The sequence below is a fragment of the Pseudophryne corroboree genome, chromosome 6 (assembly GCF_028390025.1).
Source record: "Pseudophryne corroboree isolate aPseCor3 chromosome 6, aPseCor3.hap2, whole genome shotgun sequence".
Taxonomy (NCBI): Eukaryota; Metazoa; Chordata; class Amphibia; order Anura; family Myobatrachidae; genus Pseudophryne; species Pseudophryne corroboree.
Genome location: NC_086449.1, coordinates 164,270,179 through 164,298,097, shown reverse-complemented (window position 1 = coordinate 164,298,097; position 27,919 = coordinate 164,270,179). Strand labels below are relative to the sequence as shown.

Genomic DNA, 27,919 nt, shown 5'->3' with positions numbered 1-27,919 from the left:
CCATCAAGAAGGCACTTGAGAAAGTTTATGATGTCAAGACTGAACCGATCAAAGAGAAATCTGATGAGAAATTCATCCCCTTTATCACTACGTACAACTGCCAGGAACAGTCCATAAAGAAGTCGTTTAATAAACACTGGAACCTCCTTTTACTGGACCCCGTCCTCAAAGACATCATTCCAGAACGCCCAAAAATTGTCTTTAGAAAGACCAAAAGTCTCAAAGACATCATAGCCCCAAGTCTCTTGAAAAAAGAAGAGCCTACAAACAAAATCGGGATGCCTAAGTGCAAAGGAAATTATAAATGTGGAAACTGCAACATGTGCAAGTTTGTACATCCGGTTAGAAGACACTTCTCCAATCATAACAACTCGAAAGAATATCTAATCAAAGACTTCATGAACTGTAACTCAACCATGGTCATATATCTTTTAGAATGCACATGTGGCCTAAAATACGTGGGCAAAACGAAAAGACTACTCAAAATTCGACTACAGGAACATGTCTGAAATATAAAAAATAAAGTAGAGAATCACGCTGTTTCCAAACATTTTAAGGAAAAACACAAATCCAATCCCGAAGACCTGACATTCAAAGCCATCGAGCAAATTAAATCAGGAGAAAGAGGAGGAGATATATTGAACAAATTATCGAAAAGAGAGATGTTCTGGATCTTTGAACTGCAAACTATGGCACCGCTGGGCTTCAATGAAGCATTTGAAATCGCCCCTTTTTTATAAAAGACTCATCACCTATACTTTTAACACAAAATAGTAATATATTATGACCACAATTGCACTATATTATCGCACCTTCCTTCGTTATGACCTTGAGTCAATATAATCACCTGCAACTCAATTGCACATCTCACATCTCTGTATGTTATACTACACCTATTCCTAATCATCCCTAGCCATCGTGTATTATAAATCTTTTATCCTTTTAATATTCCAGCCTATTGGCGAAAAACCGGCTCTATCCAGCTTTATTTTGGACGTTTTTAACTTCACGAGCACTACGTGTGAACCACTACGGACTTTATGATGAAAACTTACTAAGATGGGACATACCTCTATATATGGAGAAAGAACTATATCACTATTTCATATATATATGTCTTTTTTATATATATATTTTATATATATTTTATATTTACATTTATATTTATTTTCATTTTTATTTTTATTATTATTATTTTTATTCTTATTATTATTTTTATATTTATATTTATTTTTATATTTATTTCCTTTATCTCTATCTTTAATCCGGATATGTTCCTATATACACATGTACTTATATATTCTAATTAGTTCGTCCACTGCCATCCCTCGTCACTGCCCCCCTTGTTTCACTGATTACTGAAGCAGCAGTTGATTACTGCTGACAAGCTCCGCTGTGCAGAGCGCATCGTCACGGAGATGACGATGCGTTCCACAGTGCGTTCCACCGGCCGGCGGAAGTACCTTCCGCAAAACCGGAAGTGACGCGCGGCGGACCACGCCAGGAACTAGCTGTGCGTTCCACCGCGCTGCACAGCGCCATACGAAGCTTTTAAGCTTCGTTTTTCATTACAATTTCCCTGCCTATCACCTGTTTGTGCCCTCTATACACACAATATGTAGCCACCATGCCTGAAAGTTTAATTAAACTGTCTCCCATTGCCTAAATTCGACATCACCTAACAGGAAGTGATGTCATCAATTACCTGGCCATGTGCTGGGTTCTCACTCTCTCTTCAGGTATAAATAGAGCATCTTTGCTTACTGACCTTATCCCCATGATGAAGTCTAGTTAAGGACGAAACGCGTTGGGACTGATGCACCTGAACTTCCCTTATGGGCAGATAAGCTGTTTTAATATTTAATTTTTGTACGTTTGAAATTTTACTATTTATCTTGGATGCTTACGAAAGATCTGATGTATCCCAGTCCTAATATGGACAGATAAGCTTGTCATTCAATTTTATCTTGTACGCTCGCATTACTTCTACCTTTCATGTTTTATGTGTTTTATTAAATTTTGTGAAAAAACTTTTAAAAAATCCCTGGCTGTGGATTTTAAATTTTTGGGACTTGCATATACCCAGAAAGTTTTAAACACATAATTGGTCCATTTTATCTATAGATTGAACACTGTATATTTTATACTTCTACCTTTATGTTTTATGTGTGTTTTATGGTGAAAAACTTTTAAAACAAAATCCCTGGCTGTGGATTTTAAATTTGTGGGATTTACCTTTACCCAGAAAGTTTTTTAACACACAATTGGTTTATATGATCTGTAGATTGTGATTGCGTAAAAACAGTACGCGCTATGTTATTTTGTTCTTCTTTTTTCATGTACCTGTACTGGTCCTATGACTGAAGCAAAAGTCTATTTATGACAGATAAGTAGTATCCTGTTCTCAATCACATCAGCTCTATAATTTTATTAGACACTAACAGGCGCCCTTTACTTCACTTTCTAAAAATTTTGTTTATGTGTTTTCCAAGCACATATCTATTGCTTAAGGTTGCAGCCACTCTTACTTTAGAGGAAGTGTCACTTATTCTATACACTTGATTTCATAATTTTACTATTTATTAGTGGTAGTGCACCGTGACATCTGAGCGCCCCCGTTTCTCTTTTCGACCATATATATATATATATTGTCAAAGTCAGAAAAATGTCTCTATGCACGTTGCCATATTTGCACCGCACACTGGTCCGTGCTGCGCATGCGTACGCTCTCCCGTGAAGGCGCATACCCGCAATAGCGTGCACCCGCGGGCGCACGGTATGCGTATTTACGGTAGAGTTTATGTAGTCGTAGCATGCGACTCATTCGTTACATATTTTCATAATTAATGTAGTTTGTAGATCATGGTCCCTTTGATAGTTTCTGAAAGTTTGGTTAATATAGAATGTCCATGAGCTGAGGAATCCCTCTTTGTGTTATACGAAGGGTCTAACAAGAGTCATACAGCAGTGTTTGGTACCCATCGGAAGAGTATTTAATTAGCAATATTCCGGTGTTGGTTTGGAGCGTATTAATCGCTCGTGCGAATAGTTATGAACATAAGAAGTTTATGTCCATTTCTATTATTTACTCATACTCAGGTATGCGGCGGGAAACCTAGTTCCCCACCCACCTGAGCTGTTTGAAATCGTCACAGCCCACCTGTATGAATCAACCTATGACCTTTTGTTATGATGCAGGGCCGAATTCCGACGTCCAATGGACAATGGGATTGTAGGGACTATGAGATTGCATTGTGTGTGGGGCATAAATAGGCAGGCCGACCACATCCAGCTCTCACTCTTCAACGGTTCTCATTGCTGAAAATCGGGTGCTGGATGTCCAGGCGCATGCGATCGTTTACCCTTGTGCGTAAGTTTCTCTCCGTAATCATTGTCTTACTGTGAGCCAATTTCTCTCATCTCTCTCCATTTCTCTCTCTCTCTCTCCTTTCTCTTTTCTCTCACATCTCCCCTAGACTAGTATTGAATTGTATTAGATAGTATTGTATTTTGGTTAGGAAGTCTCTGTTATATTGTAGTGTATCATTTGTACTGTTATCCCCTTTTTACAAGTATATTAGATATAACACAGTTAATAGGCTTCGGACCCTAAACCAGTATCTGTGTATTTTCTATAGTGTTAAGTGTTCACTTGAGCGTCGGTGACGCTCAAGCAGCTTTGTAGTTAGTCAGGTTACACAAGGTTGCACTTACACCCTGTATTCACATTAAGGTATTCTGTGTATTTCATTGGTATAAGGTTTAGACATAAAGGTATAGCATTGTGAGCGTCTGCGCCGCTGGTGACCTCCTCGTGGTCTCGAGCGTCCGCTACGCCATAGCGAATCATTACTCTAGTCATAACCAATAACGTGTTGTCCTGTGATCACTGGGCCGTGAGCGAACGTGACGCTTGAGCGTCTCGCCTACGGCTGAGCGATCGTTACGCAAATAGCGTACCCTTACGGTACTTCTTAAGTAAGCAGCGTACAGTGTTCTTAGACTTCATAAAGGGTTGTTTATACGACAAAGGAATTTAGCATTGTCAATTGGGGGACTCGTCCTGTCCTTCTCATATCTGCACTAGGTAGATCAGCAGACATTATCCCCCAGCAAAGGGTGGGAGGTTGTCTCGCTGTGCTGACGGGATAAGCGTCTGCTTCGCTTAGATAAAGAGTGCTGAAGGAATCCGGGAACCGGAAGTAAGAACAAAACGCTTGTGTCTTTTAAAACTGTTTTATTTCTCTTCTGTCTTGCGTATACACGCACGCATACATTTATCTGCATTTCTTTTTCAAATTTCGTATATCACTATTCCTGTTTGCCAAGTTTTATAGTTGATAGAAAGTGCTAAAAGAGATTTGCTGTTATTTCATAGTAGAGGTAATAGTTAAAGTATAGACCAACACACGGCTTGTCTGGGAGATAAGGCAGTCAGTGTGGTGTGCGGTAGATGATCAGGGATCATCTACATTGATAAAGGTAGAAATTGTGTTACGGTGGATCTTTGTTTTGCGTACACGTGTCCCTAACAAAAGACTTGCGTACGCAATCCAAACGGCAGACGCACGCAGCGTACATTACGCAACGTAGCGTCTGGTTACGCCCACGTAGCTCAAGTCACGAAAAGTTGAATTAGCGCAAAGCGATAATTAGCGCAAAGGCGATAAGTAACGCACAGCGGTAAATAACGCGACGCGGTAAATAATGCAAATCTATTTTTGGAAAAATCTGAAATTTAGTTTAACAGATCCTGCTCCTAATTGGTAACACAGTTGGACTGAAGACAATTTCTGCGCAGAAATAGATATAGAAACAAAGTGTACATGTGTTGAGTGAGTGTGTTTTTATCACATAAGTTTATATAACTTAGAGGTTGAACCAAAAGGAAAGTCGGGTACTCGTCAAGGGACACACGTGTAAGTGACATATACGGTGGCTAGGGAGGCATCCTTGGTTAAATAATATTTGAGCATTAGAGTATAGCGGACCATAAGGTAACAGACCAGGAGGTCATAAGGTAACAGACCAGGAGGTCATAAGGTAACAGACCAGGAGGTCATTAACAGACGGTAACAGACCAGGAGGTCATAAGGTAACAGGTAAAATAGACAAAGAGGTCCGCTATAAAGGTACAAGAGGCACAACGCCTGGGGTGTTGGTGCAGAACCCATGTAGGCCATAAGCTCTTGCTGAAGGAATCGCGGCCGGAAACATCGATTCCATTGATCTTTCAGTACATGACAAGTAGTGCTTATGTACTGAACGATTGGACCGCACGTAATTGTGTGCAGTAGTTAGTAATCTGACCTAATACCATTAGAGTAAAGTGGTCACAAACGCTGTTTGTACATTCTGACGTGATTTGTGTAATTTTTTATTTTTAAAGGGAAGTTCGCTGGTCACTCAGGAACTATCTAACAACCCCAACTTTACTGGAAAGAGTAAGTGTCCTTCGGGTAACCCTCATATGTTCCAGTAAACAGAAGGTTCACAGGGGCCCTGGGTTGGGTACAGCAGCTCTGGTTACAGTGATTGCAGTACTGGCCAACGTGGGCGAGAAGTAAGTGGGGTACTTGGTAAACCGCCACCGCCGGCCTGCCCAGGACATCTTGGTTTGTTTGTAAGGGTTCGCTGAAAACCTTGATATAAAGATCCAAGGAGGAATAAGCAACACCTGCAGATTATGGGGGCCAGTTGTTCAGGTAGGGGGCGATCAACCTCGGTTCGGGTTGATTCAGAGAACCGACCCGTTGGGTCGGCAAGGTACATCATGTGTGAAAAATACGGAAGTCACACAGAATCTTTATGTGATGAATGGGAGAGAATGACTGTACAAGACAGGGACAAAGTCCCAAGAATAGGTAGCTTCAGTCCAGAAGTGTTACAAAATTTAAGGAGGAGGATATGTCTCATTGAACCAACAAAGAGACGAAGTAAACATTATGATTATGTGCAGTTAGGGCAACAGGAAGGTGAATTACAAAGAGATTCAATTGACTTTTCTGAATCTTATCTTGAGAGGAGAGACATGGCATCGGGGAGGATTATGGTTGCGGAGAAAAGCACAAGGTTGAACAATAAAAACGCTCTTAGCAACTGTAGTATAGATTATAAGAATAAGTGTAATAACTGTAACAATGATTATTGTAATACTGTTGAATGTACAACTATTAACCTATGCAAGTTGCACCCCATGTCAAACTTCCCTCAGGAATACAAACAAGAAAGTGAGCCCAGAACGATGTCAGCACCTCTTCCAGCAACCATCACAAAAGCCATCCAGGTGGACGCGACCAAATTGGTAAAGGCAATAATCGAACCCCCTAACGGAGGGTCAGGTGAGGTCGTGTCCACAGGTACGTACAATGTTTCATATCACGCACAAACAGATATACCCCAAAATATAAGACCAACACAAGATGATGTAACTGAGCTCGATCTGGCCAGGGTGATCTCAGTCCCCAATGGGAAGACTGACGATCAGGGAATCATTCCCGTCAAGGACAGTGCAATGCGCTGTCTCTGGTCCCAGACCGAATTGAGATCAATTGTGTCTGAATTTCCTGATCCTAGGAAAAATCTAGTCAAATGTCAAAAGTTTATTAAAGAACTAGGAAACGCCACAGAACCCACCAACAAAGAATGGCGGACAGTGCTGAGGGCATGTTTGCCCTCCAGTGTTGACCCTGAAAAATTCATTGCTGATTGTAAATTAAACACGGAGGTACCTTGTATGGAAGAACACAATCAGGAATGTATTAGGCAGATTAACCGACAGTTAGGAATATATTTCCCAGCTGCTGTCAAGTGGAATGACATTCTCTCCATAAGGCAAAACGAAAGAGAAAATGTTTCTAATTATTTCAATCGAGCACTGCAAATAATGGCTAGAAACACTGGGATCGCAGACATCAAGACAAATGCACAACATAAAGGAATAGCGGTTAAGGTATTAATGAATGGTTTAAAAGATGAATTAAAAACAAGGGTACAGACCACCAACCCAAACTGGAGAGATATCTCGGTGACCGCACTAAGAGAGGCCGTCATCAATCATGATCAGAATATCACCAGATACAGAGAGTCACAAAGAGATGAGTTAATGGCAGCAAATATACAGGCCCAAAACACAAGACCACCCCAACAAAAGCCCCACACCCCTGTGAGAAATCCAGATATGGAAGTCTGTTACAATTGTCATAAAAAGGGACACTTTGCAAGAGATTGTAGATCAAGAGAAAGACAACACCATAATCATGAAAACCAAGGAATCAGGGAAGAACAGGGGAAACGGTTGATGATGATGAGCATCCGAGCGTTTGAGGAGGCATCAAATCAGCCAAGACCCCAGTTCACTGACACTCGGAGAAAGCCAAGGATCTGTTACCATTGTAGAAGAGAAGGGCATTATGCCAACAACTGTAATAACCCACATAAAGTTAGACCCCCTAGACCAAGAAATGAGCAAAATTACAATACACACCATTATAATCAGGGATCACATAGGCAGGAAAGGTGATTATTAGGAATGGAGGCAAGCCTGAGGTAACGGTTAATGAAGTGGGAGGTCATTCACTGAAGACACAGGAATGACCAGGTGAAAAGTTGTAAATGTATTTGTGAAAAATGTTTTTTTTTTTTTTTTCTCTCTCTCTCTATCCCCATCTCTGACTAGTATTGGTAAGAATTCACACATTGCATATTCACTTGGTCCTTGCAGAAGTCTACCAAACCCCAGCATGACCTCCGCCACAATGTATTTCTGGCCAGATACAGACAGTGGAGTAATGCAGGTGCTGGTGGGAAGGGACTGCTCAAGGAGACCATTAGACACATAGATATGACAGCCTAATAAGTCTGACAATGATTTTCTAATGCTAACAATGTTTTCTTAATGTTGACAATGTTTAAAAACGCTTTGTTTCTCTTTTCTTATTGATGGTTATTGTCGAGTTATGTAATGTATATATGCACATGAATTGTTCTCTATCTCTTTTGTTTTTTTTTTGTTATCTCTCTCTTCCCACTCATGTTTCCATGGTTTAAAGATGGTATGTCACCCCTCAGTTGGACCAATGGTAATGCCAGATTTTTGCTCCTTACAGAAAGATCGTCGGTTGGGAATGAACATTGCATCACCAGAATGTTCGTTTGGAAGACTGAGAGACAGCACCTTTGAGAAGACAGCAGAACAAGAAGAACAACAAGACGAGAGAACTTGTTATCGTAACAAGTTCTCTCTCCCCCCCCTCAAACTGTTTTCTTATACCCCCTTTACAAATTTCTTCTTTTCTCCTCCTGTAAGATGGACTTGCCCCAAGAGACTGCAATATGGATTTTCCCGTTAACCAGGATGTTGACCAGAGCAGTCTGTTTCGGTGAGAGTACCAGTGAGGTCGAGAAAGGATCCAGAAAGGTTCTAATGACTGAGACGGAGGTGTAAATTTCCAATAGCAACCCAATCACCAAGCAAAGGCGAGTACCGGGCACGATCTAACAACCATGTTATCTGTAAACATTTTCTTTGAAGGATTGTTAGCTCAAAAAGAAAACTGTATCAGTAGGCTCGGTAACAATAATGCCAATCCAGTTTTAATATCCATATGGACCGGCATCCATTGAGTGACTATCACTCCTTAGTGGGTAACGTATTAAACCAAACAGATTGTTGGGTATGCTCTCAAGTACCTCAGGGTCATAGCAAGTCAGGGCTAGTACCATTTCCTTTAACGTTAGGGGAGGTACTTGAGCTAAGGGGTGGGAGACCGGTGGACCGGAGGTTTGACGTCTCCAGCCCTCCTAGTTTGAAGCTCCACCAATACCATGTGGATAGGTCCCTCTTATGTTTTAATATCTCCAATCCCCGTAAGCCGGGAAAGTGGGAAGTGTCATGGAGCAACCTTACCATGACCTTCTCACACAGAGCAGATAGAATGCCTACAGATACAGAGCTTGTACGCCACATAGCCAGTAGAGGAAAATCTTTCCGGTATCGATATACCTTAGGAAATAGGATTACTAGAGTTGGAGAGGTATCACCAGGATACTGTGCACATATCGTACAAACTGATACGTGCATTAAGCAGATGGAAGAATTAGGGTCAGGAGATTTCACCTGGAAGGTTTGTAACATGGTAATGTCCTTCTCCGTCCCATATGTTCTCCCCGATGACGCATATTTCATATGCGGGAGAAAGGCGTACAAGTGGCTTGCCCCAAACTCTGAAGGATTGTGTTATATTGGAAAAGTATTGCCTGAAGTGATGACTGTTACACATGACAAAATGAAGGACATACACCGTGGTGCCCAAGCTCCTTATACTCACACTCATTACGAGCACCGAGTTAAAAGACAACTGTCAGAAAGGTTAGAGCATCCGGCCTCTGATCTTATCCATGAATCCACCGGGATTCAGGTTCTGGTAGCGTTAGATTTCACTCGCACCGCTCGAGGAGTGATGAATTATAGATACATTTCCGCACTCGCCAATTTGTTAGATAATATCACTGAAATGTATGATGACACGTTTAGATACACTGGAAGAGAACTTCAAGCTTACAAAACAGAACTAGTTCAGCATAGGATGGTTCTTAATTATCTTACAGCAGTAACAGGCGGATATTGTGTTACACTGGCAACACAGCACGGCATAAAGTGTTGCACTTATATCACAAATAACACCGAGGATCCGGTAGAGGTCATAGACCAAAAGATGGACGATATTCTCCAATTGAAGTGGGAATTTCGTCGAAAACACAATCTCACCCTTGCTGCTGTAGGTAATGAGCTGACTGGTTGGGTGTCATGGTTGAACCCGCGAAATTGGTTCTCCGGTTTAGGAGACTGGGCTCAAGGAGTCATAATGGATGTTGGAAAGTTTCTACTATGTATCTTGGGTGTCATTATATCGATTGGATTGATATTTAGATGCGGGCAGGCTTTAATGAGGTGCAAACAAAGTACAAAAGTGATGAGCTTGAGGAGTGAGGAAACCGTAATTAACCTGGATTTGATTTATGACCCAATGATAGAAACCAGAATGTGATGAAAATGCGATTATACGGTCCGTTTCTTTCACCTGTTTTTCTGCTTTTCTCCAAGATACAAAGACCCCCTTGGACGAGGAAGTTGACGAGACGCTATACAGACAACAGACAAGCACCAAAGAAGGATTTTGACCACTTGAGAAATGGACACTTGATGAACTTTGCCATGGATCCCCAGTTTCCCTAGTACTTTTAAACTCACGCTAGCCCAACATTTTTTTTGATCCGATGGCTCTGACAAAGCTATTTGCTCATGCCCAAGGAGCAATACAGCGCAAAGAAGACGACTCTCAACAGATACCGAACACAACTTCAACGACAGATGTACATTTCCCTGACATAGAATATCATTGCATTTTCCATAAGTGTTCTTTATCTTCATCTCTACAACCCTCAGGTAATGACACACATAGACGATAGGGAATACAGGCACAGATATCAGCAACCACATACCTCCCCCATTCATGTATCATCAACTAAAATGTGCATCCCCATTTTGTTACAACTGAAAGCCGAAATGAGCTCGGTAAAGTTTGACAGCCCATCCACAGACCCGTACCACGGGATAAGAAGGAATTCAAATGTATACTTCGCAATACCTCGAAGCTTGATTTACCACACGTACGGCACGATGATACATGACCCTCCAAACATGGACTCATACACACATGCTTCTGCTATCTCACTAGGTCATACCCTCTTCACACCTACTCCACTCTTCTTCCTTTCCCCACCATGGAAATCAATTAACCCCTGACTTACATTTTTCTCCTTTTTGAAATGTTTTAGAAGGTGGCAGTTATTATTGACTGCCAAAGGGTGGACTGTCAAAGTCAGAAAAATGTCTCTATGCACGTTGCCATATTTGCACCGCACACTGGTCCGTGCTGCGCATGCGTACGCTCTCCCGTGAAGGCGCATACCCGCAATAGCGTGCACCCGCGGGCGCACGGTATGCGTATTTACGGTAGAGTTTATGTAGTCGTAGCATGCGACTCATTCGTTACATATTTTCATAATTAATGTAGTTTGTAGATCATGGTCCCTTTGATAGTTTCTGAAAGTTTGGTTAATATAGAATGTCCATGAGCTGAGGAATCCCTCTTTGTGTTATACGAAGGGTCTAACAAGAGTCATACAGCAGTGTTTGGTACCCATCGGAAGAGTATTTAATTAGCAATATTCCGGTGTTGGTTTGGAGCGTATTAATCGCTCGTGCGAATAGTTATGAACATAAGAAGTTTATGTCCATTTCTATTATTTACTCATACTCAGGTATGCGGCGGGAAACCTAGTTCCCCACCCACCTGAGCTGTTTGAAATCGTCACAGCCCACCTGTATGAATCAACCTATGACCTTTTGTTATGATGCAGGGCCGAATTCCGACGTCCAATGGACAATGGGATTGTAGGGACTATGAGATTGCATTGTGTGTGGGGCATAAATAGGCAGGCCGACCACATCCAGCTCTCACTCTTCAACGGTTCTCATTGCTGAAAATCGGGTGCTGGATGTCCAGGCGCATGCGATCGTTTACCCTTGTGCGTAAGTTTCTCTCCGTAATCATTGTCTTACTGTGAGCCAATTTCTCTCATCTCTCTCCATTTCTCTCTCTCTCTCTCCTTTCTCTTTTCTCTCACATCTCCCCTAGACTAGTATTGAATTGTATTAGATAGTATTGTATTTTGGTTAGGAAGTCTCTGTTATATTGTAGTGTATCATTTGTACTGTTATCCCCTTTTTACAAGTATATTAGATATAACACAGTTAATAGGCTTCGGACCCTAAACCAGTATCTGTGTATTTTCTATAGTGTTAAGTGTTCACTTGAGCGTCGGTGACGCTCAAGCAGCTTTGTAGTTAGTCAGGTTACACAAGGTTGCACTTACACCCTGTATTCACATTAAGGTATTCTGTGTATTTCATTGGTATAAGGTTTAGACATAAAGGTATAGCATTGTGAGCGTCTGCGCCGCTGGTGACCTCCTCATGGTCTCGAGCGTCCGCTACGCCATAGCGAATCATTACTCTAGTCATAACCAATAACGTGTTGTCCTGTGATCACTGGGCCGTGAGCGAACGTGACGCTTGAGCGTCTCGCCTACGGCTGAGCGATCGTTACGCAAATAGCGTACCCTTACGGTACTTCTTAAGTAAGCAGCGTACAGTGTTCTTAGACTTCATAAAGGGTTGTTTATACGACAAAGGAATTTAGCATTGTCAATATATATATATATATATATATATATATTTATTTATATTAGGATTAGTGTTTTTGCAATCATATAGGTACCAGCCAGAACTATAGCTCCACTTTAAGTAACTAGCTGTCTTTCATCTTTGACCTAGTGTGAAAAGACATAGTGAGTGAGCAGTGCAGTCAGCTTTTAGGCTTGTTGATTATAATAAATATATGTTCATATTATCAGTATGTCAGATGCAAACAGTCTAGTAAGCTGTTTGGGGTATTGTGTTCATGAGTGGGTGAAAGGGGAAACTTGTCAAGTCTAAGATAAATTATCTTATGTGAACACTATTGCACCCAGCTTCACAGACACTGAAAGTAAAGGAGATTTATGGTAGACTTACCATGGTTAAATCTCTTTCTGCGAGGTACACTGGATTCCACAGGGAATACATCGGGGTGTAGAGTTGGATCTTGATCTGAGGCAGCAACAGGTTAAAGCTTTGACTGTTCCCAGGATGCATTGCACCGCCTCCTCTATAACCCCACATCCAGACACTGGAGCTCAGTGTCGTTAACCAGTCCAATGCAGTAGCAGGTAAAAGAAACGGTAGATGTTAGTCACATGGAACCACATTCTCACAACAGGAGAAGGGACTAGCGGATAATGCCATACAAACCCAAAGAAACTAAGTGCGTCAGGGTGGGCGCCCTGTGGAATCCAATGTACCTCGCAGAAAGAGATTTAACCATGGTAAGTCTACCATAAATATCCTTGTCTGCAGCGGGGTACACTGGGATTCCACAGGGAATACATCGGGGATGTCCTAAAGCAGTTCCTCATGGGAGGAGATGCACCATAGCAGGCACAAGAAACTCGGCGTCCAAAGGAAGCATCCTGGTAGGCGGAAGTATCGAAGGCATAGAACCTGATGAACGTGTTCACTGAGGATCACGTAGCCGCCTTGCACAATTGTTCAGTGGACGCGCCATGACGGGCCACCCAAGAAGGTCCAACAGACTGAGTAGAATGGACTTTGATAGCAGCAGGAGCTGGAAGACCAGCCTGTGCATAGGCTTGTGCAATCACCACTCTAATCCATCTGGCCAAGGTTTGCTTATTCGCAGGCCATCCACGTTTGTGAAAACCAAAAAGTACGAAAAGGGTATCTAACCTCCTGATACGGAGAGCCCGTATCACATCCAAAGATCGCTCTTTGGAGGACAAACCAGGAGATAAAGGCCGGAACGACAATCTCTTGGTTAAGATGAAAAGATGATACCACCTTAGGTAGATAACCAGGGCGAGTTCAAAGAACTGCCCGGTCACGGTGAAAAATCAGAAAGGGTGGATGACAGCAGAAGGCGCCCAAGTCCGACACTCTCCTAGCAGAGGAAATAGCCAATAAAAACAGGACTTTCTAAGTGTAAGACATTTAAGATCCACAGACTTAAGAGGTTCAAATGGAGCCTCTTGCAGGGCATTTAAGACAACAGACAGGTCCCATGGAGCCACAGGCGGGACATAGGGAGGCTGAATCCGTAAAAAGCCCTGAGTGAAAGTAAGAACATCAGGAATAGACGTAATTTTCCTCTGAAACCAGACCGACAAGGCAGATATATGAACCTTGAGGGAGGCCAGACGAAGGCCTAAATCTAGACTTTGTTGCAGAAAAGCCAAAAGCCTAGAAGTTCTGAACGAATAGGCATCATAATTCTTAGCAGCACACTATGTGAAGTAAGAGTTCCAGACCCTGTAATAAATCCGTGCTGCAGCCGGTTTGCGAGCCTTCAACACAGTTTGAATAACCGCCTCAGTGAATCCCTTGGCCCTCAGGAGTGAAGCTTCAAGAGCCACGTCGTCAAAGCCAGTCTGGCCAGGTCCGTATAGACACAAAGGCCCTGAACGAGGAGATCTGGGCGTTGAGGAAGTAGAAGAGGACGCTCTACTGATGGACCCTGCAGGTCTGAGAACCAGTGCCGTCTGGGCCACGCTGGAGCAACTAGAAGTAGTATTACTCTTTCTTGTTTGAACTTCCGTAGTACCCTGGGCAGGAGTGATACTAGAGGGAAAACGTATGGCAGCCGAAAGTTCCATGGAATTGCCATGCATCCACGAACGTTGCTTGAGGATCCCTTGTCCTTGATCCAAAGACCTGAACCTTGTGATTGTGTCGAGACGCCTTCAGGTCTACATCTGGTAGGCCCCACTTGTCCACTAGGAGTTGAAAGACTTCCGGATGAAGACTCCACTCTCCAGCGTGAACATCCTGACGACTGAGGCAATTCGATTCCCAGTTGAGGACTCCGGGGATGAACACTGCTGATATTGCTGGCAGATGGCGTTCCGCCCAACTGAGAATTTTTGATACTTTCTGCATTGCCATGCGGTTTCGAGTGCCGCCCTGATGATTTATGTACACCACCATGGTGGCGTTGTCTGATTGTACCTGAACAGGCCTGTTCTGTACTAGGGGCAGGCCAGTGTCAACGCACTGAACACCGCCCGCAATTCCAGAATGTTTACCGGGAGGAGAGACTCCTCCCTGGTCCACCGACCCTGGAGAGAGTGTTGCTCCATCACTGCGCCCCAATCCCGCCTACCGGCATCCGTTGTCAGGAGGACCCAGTTGGAGATCCAGGAGGGATGGCCCCTACTCAACTGTTGGTCCTGTAGTCACCAGCTCAGTGACAGACGAACCTCCGGAGTCAAGGAGATCATTTGAGACCTGATCCGATGAGGCAGGCCGTCCCTCTTCGAAAGGATTAACCTCTGCAGAGGGCGGGAATGAAACGGAACATACTCTAAAATGTCGAAAGCCGACACCACGAGGCCTAGTACTTGGCATTGCCGAGTGTATCGACACTCTTGGGCGAGAGAGGAAATATTTGATCCTGTCCTGAAGTTTCAGAATTTTCTCTGGAGACAAAAACAATCGTTTGTTGTTTGGGTCTGGAAGTGCCCCCACGTGCACCATACTCCGAGCAGGGACCAGCGAGGACTTTTTTCAGTTGATGAGCCATCAGTGGGCTTGTAGGAATTGGACAGTCAGTACTAGATGACTAGGGAAAACCTCTTGGGAGTTCGCCAGGATCAGCAAGTCGTTCAGATACAGCAGGATCCTGATTCCCTGACGGCGGCGAAGAGCCGTCATCACGGCCATGACCTTGGTGAACATCCGAGGGGCTGTGGCAAGTCCAAAAGGCAGTGCCTGGAATTGATAATGTAGGTTGCCAATAGCAAACCGCAGATATTGCTGATGCGACATGGCAAAAGGGAGGGGCAGCTAAGAATCCTGTATGACAGGGATACCATATAGTCTTCGGGTTCCACGGCCAGCACTATAGAGTGCAGTGTTTCCATATGGAATTTGGATACTCTCACAAACTTGTTCAATGATTTGAGGCTGAGTCTAGGCCGGAAGGACCCATTTGGCTTATAAACTAGAAACAGGGTCGAATAGTATCCCCTACCTCTCTGAGACAGAGGTACCGGCACTACCACTCCTTTATCCAGGAGGGATTGTACAACCAAGTGTAGATCTTGCGCTTTTAACGGTTCCGCAGGGATAACAGTTGTGCAAAACTGGCGAGTGGGACGTCTCTTGAAAAAGATTGAGTACCCATGAGAGACAACTTCCCACACCCAGGCATCCAAAGCGGTCTTTAACCAGGCCTGGGCAAACTGCAGAAGTCGGCCTCCCACCCTGGGGACCCCCATGGGGAGGCCCGCCCCGTCATGCGGCAGGCTTGTCTTGTGTGGAAGCAGGCTGACGGGCGGCCCAGGATTGTTTAGATTCAGGCTTAGTGGTTTTGGAAGCACGGGCCTGACGCGGATACGCCTGACCCTCTGCTTTCCCTAGAGGTCGAAAGGAACAAAAGGTGGTACTCTTAGCTTTCGGAGCAGAAGGATTAGTATTTGGGAGACACGAAGTCTTGGCAGTAGCCAAGTCAGTTACAAACTTGTTCAGATCCTCCCCAAATAGGATGTCTCCCTTAAAAGGGAGCACTTCCAAGGAGTGCAGGTCCACCTTCCAGGACCTCAACCACATAATTCGACTAGCCAGGATAGACGTAGTAGATGCCTTGGCCGCCATTACACCTGCATCAAAGGCCGCCTCCTGAATATAGTGGGAAGCTGTGGTAATAAAGGACAGATATTACCTGGCAGTGACAGAAAAATCCTGAGGCAGCTCATCCTCAATTGCCTGAACCCATGCTTCAATTCCTTTCGCAGCCCAGGAGGCTGCCATAGTGGGTCTATGTACCGCACCAGTAAGAGTGTAAATAGACTTCAGGCATCCCTCCACGTGCTTACCCGTCTGTTCCTTCAGTGAGGTGACAGTGGTGATAGAGTAGATGACACGACAAGACGGGCGACATGAGAGTCTACCGGCGGTGGAGTTTCCCACTTGTTACTCAACTCTGCAAAGATAGGATAACGAGCTAGCATCTTTTTAGACAGGGAAAATTTCTTTCCTGGCGACCACCAGGATTCCTGACGACCACCAGGATTCCTGACGTATGTCAATTAAGTGGTCAGAATGTGGTAAGACTACCTTAGCAACCTTCTGACGTTTGAACTTATCAGGTTTCTTAGACGCAGTAGTAGGCTTAAAGTCATCTATCTGAAGAATTAGCTTAATAGCCTACACTAGGTCAGGAACATCAACCTGGGTTGTAGATTCCTCATCAGAAGCAACTGTATCAGTGTCTGACGGATCAGTATATTCCCCATCGGAAGAATTATCCAAAATATTAGTGGATTGTGAGGAAGAAATGGCCCGTTTAGATGACTCCTTGGCCCCATAGGGGCATGGGGTAGACTTTTGTCTAACCAAGGATTGATTTAATTGTTGTAATTGGGTAGACAGAGTATCCGCCCAGGGCGGATTAACTACAGGGACAATACACAGAGGATTTAAGCGGTATGAAGTGACTGAAACACACTATACCAAAATGTATATTGTGTCTATATTATATATATATGGATAGATAGGATATATATATATATATATATATATGGGACAATGACGCACCCAGCCACTCAGGGTACAGAATATAGTGATAGCAATATGTGATACAGGAGAATGGAATCCCACGCTGCAGGCACACTCAGACACATGTACAAATGCAGAAGTTATTACATATGAACAATATTACATATAAATATGTATGAGTATAGATGCACAGTAGATACTGGATTTACAGTATATCACAGAATACTTTTACCAAGTATTCAGATAGCAGTGCACTTGTTCTTAACTAAAACTGTCTAAAATGACATGTACAATACTTAAGTGTCTGTAAAAGCACAGCGCTGATGAGGCAGGCGGCTATACAGAGGAGACAGAGCCCTGCAGTCCCGGAGATCAGCCCAGCTAGTAGTTAAGATTAGAGATGTGCACTTGAAATTTTTCGGGTTTTGGTTTTGGGTTCGGTTCCGCGCCCGTGTTTTGGGTTCGACCGCGTTTTGGCAAAACCTCACCGAATTGTTTTTGTCGGATTCGGGTGTGTTTTGGATTCGGGTGTTTTTTTCAAAAAACACTAAAAAACAGCTTAAATCATAGAATTTGGGGGTCATTTTGATCCCAAAGTATTATTAACCTCAAAAACCATAATTTCCACTCATTTTCAGTCTATTCTGAATACCTCACACCTCACAATATTATTTTTAGTCCTAAAATTTGCACCGAGGTCGCTGGATGACTAAGCTAAGCGACCCTAGTGGCCGACACAAACACCTGGCCCATCTAGGAGTGGCACTGCAGTGTCACGCAGGATGGCCCTTCCAAAAAACACTCCCCAAACAGCACATGACGCAAAAAAAAAAGAGGCGCAATGAGGTAGCTGTGTGAGTAAGCTAAGCGACCCTAGTGGCCGACACAAACACCTGGCCCATCTAGGAGTGGCACTGCAGTGTCACGCAGGATGGCCTTTCCAAAAAACACTCCCCAAATAGCACATGACGCAAAGAAAAAAAGAGGCGCAATGAGGTAGCTGTGTGAGTAAGATAAGCGACCCTAGTGGCCGACACAAACACCTGGCCCATCTAGGAGTGGCACTGCAGTGTCACGCAGGATGGCCCTTCCAAAAAAATACTCCCCAAACAGCACATGACGCAAAGAAAAATTAAAGAACAAAGAGGTGCAAGATGGAATTGTCCTTGGGCCCTCCCACCCACCCTTATGTTGTATAAACAGGACATGCACACTTTAACCAACCCATCATTTCAGTGACAGGGTCTGCCACACGACTGTGACTGAAATGACGGGTTGGTTTGGACCCCCACCAAAAAAGAAGCAATTAATCTCTCCTTGCACAAACTGGCTCTACAGAGGCAAGATGTCCACCTCATCATCATCCTCCGATATATCACCGTGTACATCCCCCTCCTCACAGATTATCAATTCGTCCCCACTGGAATCCACCATCTCAGCTCCCTGTGTACTTTGTGGAGGCAATTGCTGCTGGTCAATGTCTCCACAGAGGAATTGATTATAATTCATTTTAATGAACATCATCTTCTCCACATTTTCTGGATGTAACCTTGTACGCCGATTGCTGACAAGGTGAGCGGCGGCACTAAACACTCTTTCGGAGTACACACTTGTGGGAGGGCAACTTAGGTAGAATAAAGCCAGTTTGTGCAAGGGCCTCCAAATTGCCTCTTTTTCCTGCCAGTATAAGTACGGACTGTCTGACGTGCCTACTTGGATGCGGTCACTCATATAATCCTCCACCATTCTTTCAATGGGGAGAGAATCATATGCAGTGACAGTAGACGACATGTCCGTAATCGTTGTCAGGTCCTTCAGTCCGGACCAGATGTCAGCATCAGCAGTCGCTCCAGACTGCCCTGCATCACCGCCAGCGGGTGGGCTCGGAATTCTGAGCCTTTTCCTCGCACCCCCAGTTGCGGGAGAATGTGAAGGAGGAGATGTTGACAGGTCGCGTTCCGCTTGACTTGACAATTTTCTCACCAGCAGGTCTTTGAACCCCAGCAGACTTGTGTGTGCCGGAAAGAGAGATCCAAGGTAGGTTTTAAATCTAGGATCGAGCACGGTGGCCAAAATGTAGTGCTCTGATTTCAACAGATTGACCACCCGTGAATCCTTGTTAAGCGAATTAAGGGCTCCATCCACAAGTCCCACATGCCTAGCGGAATCGCTCCGTGTTAGCTCCTCCTTCAATGTCTCCAGCTTCTTCTGCAAAAGCCTGATGAGGGGAATGACCTGACTCAGGCTGGCAGTGTCTGAACTGACTTCACGTGTGGCAAGTTCAAAGGGCAGAAGAACCTTGCACAACGTTGAAATCATTCTCCACTGCGCTTGAGACAGGTGCATTCCACCTCCTATATCGTGCTGAATTGTATAGGCTTGAATGGCCTTTTGCTGCTCCTCCAACCTCTGAAGCATATATAAGGTTGAATTCCACCTCGTTACCACTTCTTGCTTCAGATGATGGCAGGGCAGGTTCAGGCGTTTTTGGTGTTGCTCCAGTCTTCTGTACATGGTGCCTGTACGCCGAAAGTGTCCCGCAATTCTTCTGGCCACCGACAGCATCTCTTGCACGCCCCTGTCGTTTTTAAAAAAATTCTGCACCACCAAATTCAAGGTATGTGCAAAACATGGGACGTGCTGGAATTTGCCCATATTTAATGCACACACAATATTGCTGGCGTTGTCCGATGCCACAAATCCACAGGAGAGTCCAATTGGGGTAAGCCATTCCGCGATGATCTTCCTCAGTTGCCGTAAGAGATTTTCAGCTGTGTGCGTATTCTGGAAACCGGTGATACAAAGCGTAGCCTGCCTAGGAAAGAGTTGGCGTTTGCGAGATGCTGCTACTGGTGCCGCCGCTGCTGTTCTTGCGGCGGGAGTCCATACATCTACCCAGTGGGCTGTCACAGTCATATAGTCCTGACCCTGCCCTGCTCCACTTGTCCACATGTCCGTGGTTAAGTGGACATTGGGTACAACTGCATTTTTTAGGACACTGGTGAGTCTTTTTCTGACGTCCGTGTACATTCTCGGTATCGCCTGCCTAGAGAAGTGGACCCTAGATGGTATTTGGTAACGGGGGCACACTACCTCAAGAAATTGTCTAGTTCCCTGTGAACTAACGGCGGATACCGGACGCACGTCTAACACCAACATAGTTGTCAAGGCCTCAGTTATCCGCTTTGCAACAGGATGACTGCTGTGATATTTCATCTTCCTCGCAAAGGACTGTTGGACAGTCAATTGCTTGGTGGAAGTAGTAAAAGTGGGCTTACGACTTCCACTCTGGGATGACCATCGACTCCCAGCAGCAACAACAGCAGCGCCAGCAGCAGTAGGCGTTACACGCAAGGATGCATCGGAGGAATCCCAGGCAGGAGAGGACTCGTCAGAATTGCCAGTGACATGGCCTGCAGGACTATTGGCATTCCTGGGGAAGGAGGAAATTGACACTGAGGGAGTTGGTGGGGTGGTTTGCGTGAGCTTGGTTACAAGAGGAAGGGATTTACTGGTCAGTGGACTGCTTCCGCCCAAAGTTTTTGAACTTGTCACTGACTTATGATGAATGCGCTGCAGGTGACGTATAAGGGAGGATGTTCCGAGGTGGTTAACGTCCTTACCCCTACTTATTACAGCTTGACAAAGGCAACACACGGCTTGACAAATGTTGTCCGCATTTCTGTTGAAATACTTCCACACCGAAGAGCTGATTTTTTTGGTATTTTCACCAGGCATGTCAACGGCCATATTCCTCCCACGGACAACAGGTGTCTCCCCGGGTGCCTGACTTAAACAAACCACCTCACCATCAGAATCCTCCTGGTCAATTTCCTCCCCAGCGCCAGCAACACCCATATCCTCCTCATCCTGGTGTACTTCAACACTGACATCTTCAATCTGACTATCAGGAACTGGACTGCGGGTGCTCCTTCCAGCACTTGCAGGGGGCGTGCAAATGGTGGAAGGCGCATGCTCTTCACGTCCAGTGTTGGGAAGGTCAGGCATCGCAACCGACACAATTGGACTCTCCTTGTGGATTTGGGATTTCGAAGAACGCACAGTTCTTTGCTGTGCTTTTGCCAGCTTGAGTCGTTTCATTTTTCTAGCGAGAGGCTGAGTGCTTCCATCCTCATGTGAAGCTGAACCACTAGCCATGAACATAGGCCAGGGCCTCAGCCGTTCCTTGCCACTCCGTGTGGTAAATGGCATATTGGCAAGTTTACGCTTCTCCGACAATTTTATTTTAGATTTTGGAGTCCTTTTTTTACTGATATTTGGTGTTTTGGATTTTACATGCTCTGTACTAAGACATTGGGCATCGGCCTTGGCAGACGACGTTGATGGCATTTCATCGTCTCGGCCATGACTAGTGGCAGCAGCTTCAGCACGAGGTGGAAGTGGATCTTGATCTTTCCCTATTTTCGGAACCTCAACATTTTTGTTCTCCATATTTTAATAGGCACAACTAAAAGGCACCTCAGGTAAACAATGGAGATGGATGGATACTAGTATACTTATGGATGGACGAGCGACTGCCGACACAGAGGTAGCTACAGCCGTGGACTACCGTACTGTGTCTGCTGCTAATATAGACTGGATGATAATGAGATGAAATTAATATATATATATATATATATATATAATATCACTAGTACTGCAGCCGGACAGGTATATATATTTATTATGTAATGACTGATGACGGACCTGCTGGACACTGTCAGCTCAGCACCGCAGACTGCTACAGTAAGCTACTATAGTAGTATGTATCAAGAAGAAAGAAAAAAAAAAAAACCACGGGTAGGTGGTATACAATTATGGATGGACGAGCGACTGCCGACACAGAGGTAGCTACAGCCGTGGACTACCGTACTGTGTCTGCTGCTAATATAGACTGGATGATAATGAGATGAAATTAATATATATATATATATATATATATAATATCACTAGTACTGCAGCCGGACAGGTATATATATTTATGTAATGACTGATGACGGACCTGCTGGACACTGTCAGCTCAGCACCGCAGACTGCTACAGTAAGCTACTATAGTAGTATGTATCAAGAAGAAAGAAAGAAAAAAAAACCACGGGTAGGTGGTATACAATTATGGATGGACGAGCGACTGCCGACACAGAGGTAGCTACAGCCGTGGACTACCGTACTGTGTCTGCTGCTAATATAGACTGGATGATAATGAGATGAAATTAATATATATATATATATATATATATATATATATATAATATCACTAGTACTGCAGCCGGACAGGTATATATATTTATTATGTAATGACTGATGACGGACCTGCTGGACACTGTCAGCTCAGCACCGCAGACTGCTACAGTAAGCTACTATAGTAGTATGTATCAAGAAGAAAGAAAAAAAAAAAAAACACGGGTAGGTGGTATACAATTATGGATGGACGAGCGACTGCCGACACAGAGGTAGCTACAGCCGTGGACTACCGTACTGTGTCTGCTGCTAATGTAGACTGGATGATAATGAGATGAAATTAATATATATATATATATATATATATATATATATAATATCACTAGTACTGCAGCCGGACAGGTATATATATTTATTATGTAATGACTGATGACGGACCTGCTGGACACTGTCAGCTCAGCACCGCAGACTGCTACAGTAAGCTACTATAGTAGTATGTATCAAGAAGAAAGAAAAAAAAAAAAAAACACGGGTAGGTGGTATATTACAATTATATATATATATATACAATTATATATATATATTAAACTGGTGGTGATTAATTAAACTGATGGTCAGGTCACTGGTCACACTATCAGCAACTTGCAAGTAGTACTCCTAAGCAGACAATCACAATATACTGGTGGTCAGTGTGGTCACAATGGCAGTGTGGCACTCTGGCAGCAAAAGTGTGCACTGTACGTTAAAATATGTACTCCTGCTCTCAGACTCTAACTGCTCCCCACTGTCTCCCCCACAAGTCAGATATACACAGTCACACTATCACTTCAGCAAGTAGTAGTACTCCTAATGCTCCCCAAAATTACTAAATACTGTGTCTCTCTCTACTCTAGTCTCTTCTCTATAAACGGAGAGGACGCCAGCCACGTCCTCTCCCTATCAATCTCAATGCACGTGTGAAAATGGCGGCGACGCGCGGCTCCTTATATAGAATCCGAGTCTCGCGATAGAATACGAGCCTCGCGAGAATCCGACAGCGGGATGATGACGTTCGGGCGCGCTCGGGTTAACCGAGCAAGGCGGGAGGATCCGAGTCGCTCGGACCCGTGAGAAAAAAGCTGAAGTTCGGGCGGGTTCGGATTCCGAGGAACCGAACCCGCTCATCTCTAGTTAAGATGGCGCCAAAATCTCTGTCAGGGAGTGAGGGAGAGTGAAATGCAGATACAGGGCGTGAACACAAGCAGTAGATGGCGCCCGGAGCTGGGGAAGGGGCTACAGGTCAGCACCTTATCCCTATGCTGGTCCTCACCACCGGGTACTGTGGAGCCTATATCAAATGGATTTTAGTAAATCCGACATGTGCTCCCTTGCCCTGGCGGATATAGTGGGGTCCCTGTGCAGTACAGTGTCCACGCCAGCGGCACAGTCCGCCTCCTGGGACCGGGATTAACCAGCGGGTCCCACCTGGATGACCCTCTTACCTCCTCCCTGATGTGCAGCCACGCAAGCCTGGAGAGCAACAGCAGTGGTGTGCCTGATGACCGATGCGCCTCTGCTGCAAGTACCAGGGAACCCGGCCGGGAGCATATTCCTGTAGGAGGGCTTTAAAGCCTAGAGACGTACACATAGCATATCAGTTCTGTTTGAAACTGGTTCTGTCTGCAGCAGATCTAGGGGTATATTCAATACCTGCAGATCCTTTCCGATGGAAAGGATCCACAGGTCACTATTCAATGAGCTGGCCAAAACCGACTGTCGGATTTGGCCGCTCCCGACAGCTGCTCCCCGCTACTTACCCGTCCACACAGCCGCTCCCCACCGCTAAGTCCCTGCTTGTCTCCACACATGGTCCCATCCCCGCTGACCTGTCCCCCGTCTCGTCTCCCCGGTTCTGACATTGTCAATTTGACTTTACATTTTTTGCCATTGGGTGGTACGTAGGGGTCCTTTCAAACTTTTTCCTTGAGGCCTCTAACATATCTAGGTATGCCCCTGAACCTGCTCATTGTAGGGTGGTATAAAATGAACTGGACGGCATTTATCTATCTGATTGCACACCTTTCCATTGTGCCCTACATGCAGGGTACATCATACTACTACATAAGCATCAGTTTTCCCATATATGAACTTGGCCCTTGTATGGATCACCTTCCACAGTGTAACCTCCAAAGTGCGCCCAACATGGCTGCCCCATATGGTACACTTGTGGATGGGATGAAAAATACATGGACCTTGTGGTTTTGTTGGAACCCTACTCTAAACTGTAGGACTCTGAAATCACCCCCATTTTGTGTCATCTCTTCTAGGGGTAGACTATTCCACCCTGGGTAATCCTACGCGGAGCGCCCAAGATGGCTGCTGCACTTGGTACCTGTGAGGGTGGAATACACAACCCTTGGAAGTTATTACCCAAAATACCTGCACCAATCCTGCGTTATGCTTTCTGTGGGCTTAAGGTTTTTCTTTTATGTCTGTGTTGCTTATCTATTGTTGTATTACTCAAATCCTCTGTATCATGTGTACTGTTTTTGATGTCTGTAAAGCGCCTTGAGTCCTGTTGGAGAAAGAGCGCTATATAAATAAAATTATTATTATTATTATTTAAATGTTATATAAAATGAACCAGGGCACTGTAATGAGGCACAATATGAACGGGGAGCATAATGTGAATTGGGGGTACTTTGCGGCATAATGTGTACTGGCAGCTCTGAAATGTGACATAGGGTGAACTTAAGCACTACTCATAAAAGAAACTAGGGCACTACTCTGGGGCATAACATTAAATAAGGCTCTACTATGGTTCAGAAAATGTCATTTAAATAACTACAAATCACTTTTTAAGAACTTGATAACTGCTACAATTTTCTGTGAACTTTAACATCTGGAGTGATAAACATCCAAATTTAGGATTTTCATCCACTGGTCGGACATATTGTGGTATAAATAAATGTACAGTATGGTATAATGACTATTACATGTGTGTAATTTTTAACTGATGTATTATTAAAACGGTTATATTTTATCTTTGTGCTCTCTTTTTAAATTTTTTTAATTTTTGTTATTGTAACTGAATATAACTTGTTAATATTTGTATGTTTTTATTATCGTAACTTTATGTTTATCCGTATTGAAATGTCCTGTGTCAGGACAAATGTATGTGTTTCTTCTGACAGATGGTCCCTTTTTTCATCACTTTAGTGACACACATATATATACACACACATACATACATACATACATACATACATACACACAGTATGGATAGATATTTGTTCAAGAGCATTGAGAGTTACTTTTTTAAATTAATTGAAAGAAAACCTTAAACATACATATGTGCAGCATATTAAACAAACTGTATGTTTAACTACATTCCTTTCAATAAGACATATACTAGACCTAGCGACACACAAATGGGAACAAGAATGCGGATTACCCACATAAATAAAAATAAAAAATAAATAAAAAAAAGGCCATAAGGATGTACTGTAACATTGATGTGTTTGCCCTCTCTGCTCCTTTCCCCGGTGTTCTCATTAAAGCGGATTTCTGCTCGCCAACTATATAACTATTTATAGCATGGTCTCCATACATCTAGAGTTCAAGGTCATTTCCAACAATCCAGGAAGTACAGTACTGACACATACCTGATCTTTCTCAAGGCTGAGGATCTGATATCCACTTGTTCTATTGCAGATAACTTTGCCATTGTTATCAAAAGACACCAAGCGTAATCTGTGTATAAAGTAGGCAACAACATTATAAAGATAGATATACAGATATACACACATACATACATATACACACATACATACATACATACACATACAGTGTATATATATATATATATATATATATATATATATATATATATATATATACATACATACACACACACATACACGCATATATTGCTAGACATTGCAAACCATTTTCAGTCTGACTTATCCAGTCCACTTGCTAGGCACAATGACTACAGACTCCCCGTCTGAGCTGTCTAGTTGATAGTAGTTAATATACTGTATGTACTGTTATATCGGAGTATGAAGTACTGGTTGTAGTTTGTTATAAGTAACAAAACATAAAATATTATACTGAAATATAGGAAACACAGCAAAGTCCTGTCCACATTATTTGATATTTTAGCCACTTATTATAGATTAAAGAGGTAAAGTACATGAAATAACACAAGTTTTAACATAGGTGATGATGTAACACCAGAGGAACAACGGGAGTAAAAAAAAACAAGCAGGAGTAAAAAAAACAAGCATGTACACCAACTAAAACCCCAAATGTACATTATATATAAAGGGGGAGTATTTATCAAAGCTCGAAGACGGATAAAATTGTGAGAGAAAGTCCAAGCCAATCAGCTTCTGCCTTACATTTAACAGACTGTGTTTGAACAGTGACAGTTACAGAATTGGTACTTTGTCTCTAACAATTTAATCTCTCGCTGAGATGAATACCCCCTAAATATTTTACAACTCACAATACTGAAAAAAATACTAATTTTAAATAATTAGAAGACCAAACTTTGTATGCAAGTTGTGGTAAGGGACATACTGTCAAAGGTGGAGTACCTGGTAAAATTAGAGAAATTACGGCAAATCCAGAAAAAAAATGAAATTCTCCAAAGTATTTTATTTGGCTTTAAATAAAAATATAAATCCACTTGGCACTCTTGGCTTATGTCAAATTCAGGAAGAGGATAGTCAGAAATCTAGCAGACTTGATGGGTAAAGTCATTCTACACATCCCTCTGTGGCACTCCCAGTCATTTACATACAGACACGCATTACATGCAGAGCTGGGTACAGCAGGAGCAGCACATCTTACCTGAATGCAATGTTTCTCTGCAGCTGCAGACTGACTGAGCCACTGCACGGCTGATTCAGGGTGTTTCTCTTAAATATGATGTAGCGGTTGGTGTAAGTAACCAGCAAGTCAAAACCAAAGTTAAATCCAGTCCATCTCCAACAATACTGGTGTAGAGAAGAAAAGGGCAAGTAAGTGAAATGGGTGGCTTTTTGGAAATCTTAGGAAACAGAGAATGCCTATTATATAGAATGAACACATTGCTCTTTTGTCATGTAAATTTAAAGTGGCATGTACTGGATAAACTGTGATCACTGTTTTGTCAGGAAACAGCAGAACTTTGAAAAAGGAGGGGGGGGATGGTCATTGCAATTATAGGGTGGGATAGGACAGGTTTACAATCATGTCACCCTCTACAGACCTAAAGTAGGGCGATGTAGTTATGTGACCGGCGGTCACTATAGTGACTGCTTTATCACTTTTCCAGGCTTAATACATCTACCCCAAAACACTATACAGAAAAGATGACTTTGCTAGGGGCACTCTTAACCAGATGAAATGATGTGTGAAGTTAAAACGTAACTTGTATTCTAATATAGTAAAACGGAGCTGAAAAATAACTTTTTGTATAGACAGATGTTGTATGAAAAATATAATTAATTACTAGTTACTCATTTAGGCCATATATTG

General features: G+C 43.4%; 1 protein-coding gene across 3 annotated transcripts in view; it reads right to left on the bottom strand.

Annotated features, from left to right (window-relative positions):
• GMCL1 (germ cell-less 1, spermatogenesis associated) overlaps positions 1-27,919 on the bottom strand; it is a 458,077-nt gene that overhangs the window by 8,997 nt on the left and 421,161 nt on the right. For all 3 annotated transcript variants that reach the window (XM_063932081.1, XM_063932080.1, XM_063932079.1), the window contains exons 13-14: positions 27,251-27,396; positions 26,059-26,146 (exon numbers count right to left, since the gene is read on the bottom strand). In XM_063932081.1, the coding sequence (XP_063788151.1) occupies positions 26,059-26,146; positions 27,251-27,396 (234 nt within the window). The remainder of the gene's footprint in view (positions 1-26,058; positions 26,147-27,250; positions 27,397-27,919) is intronic.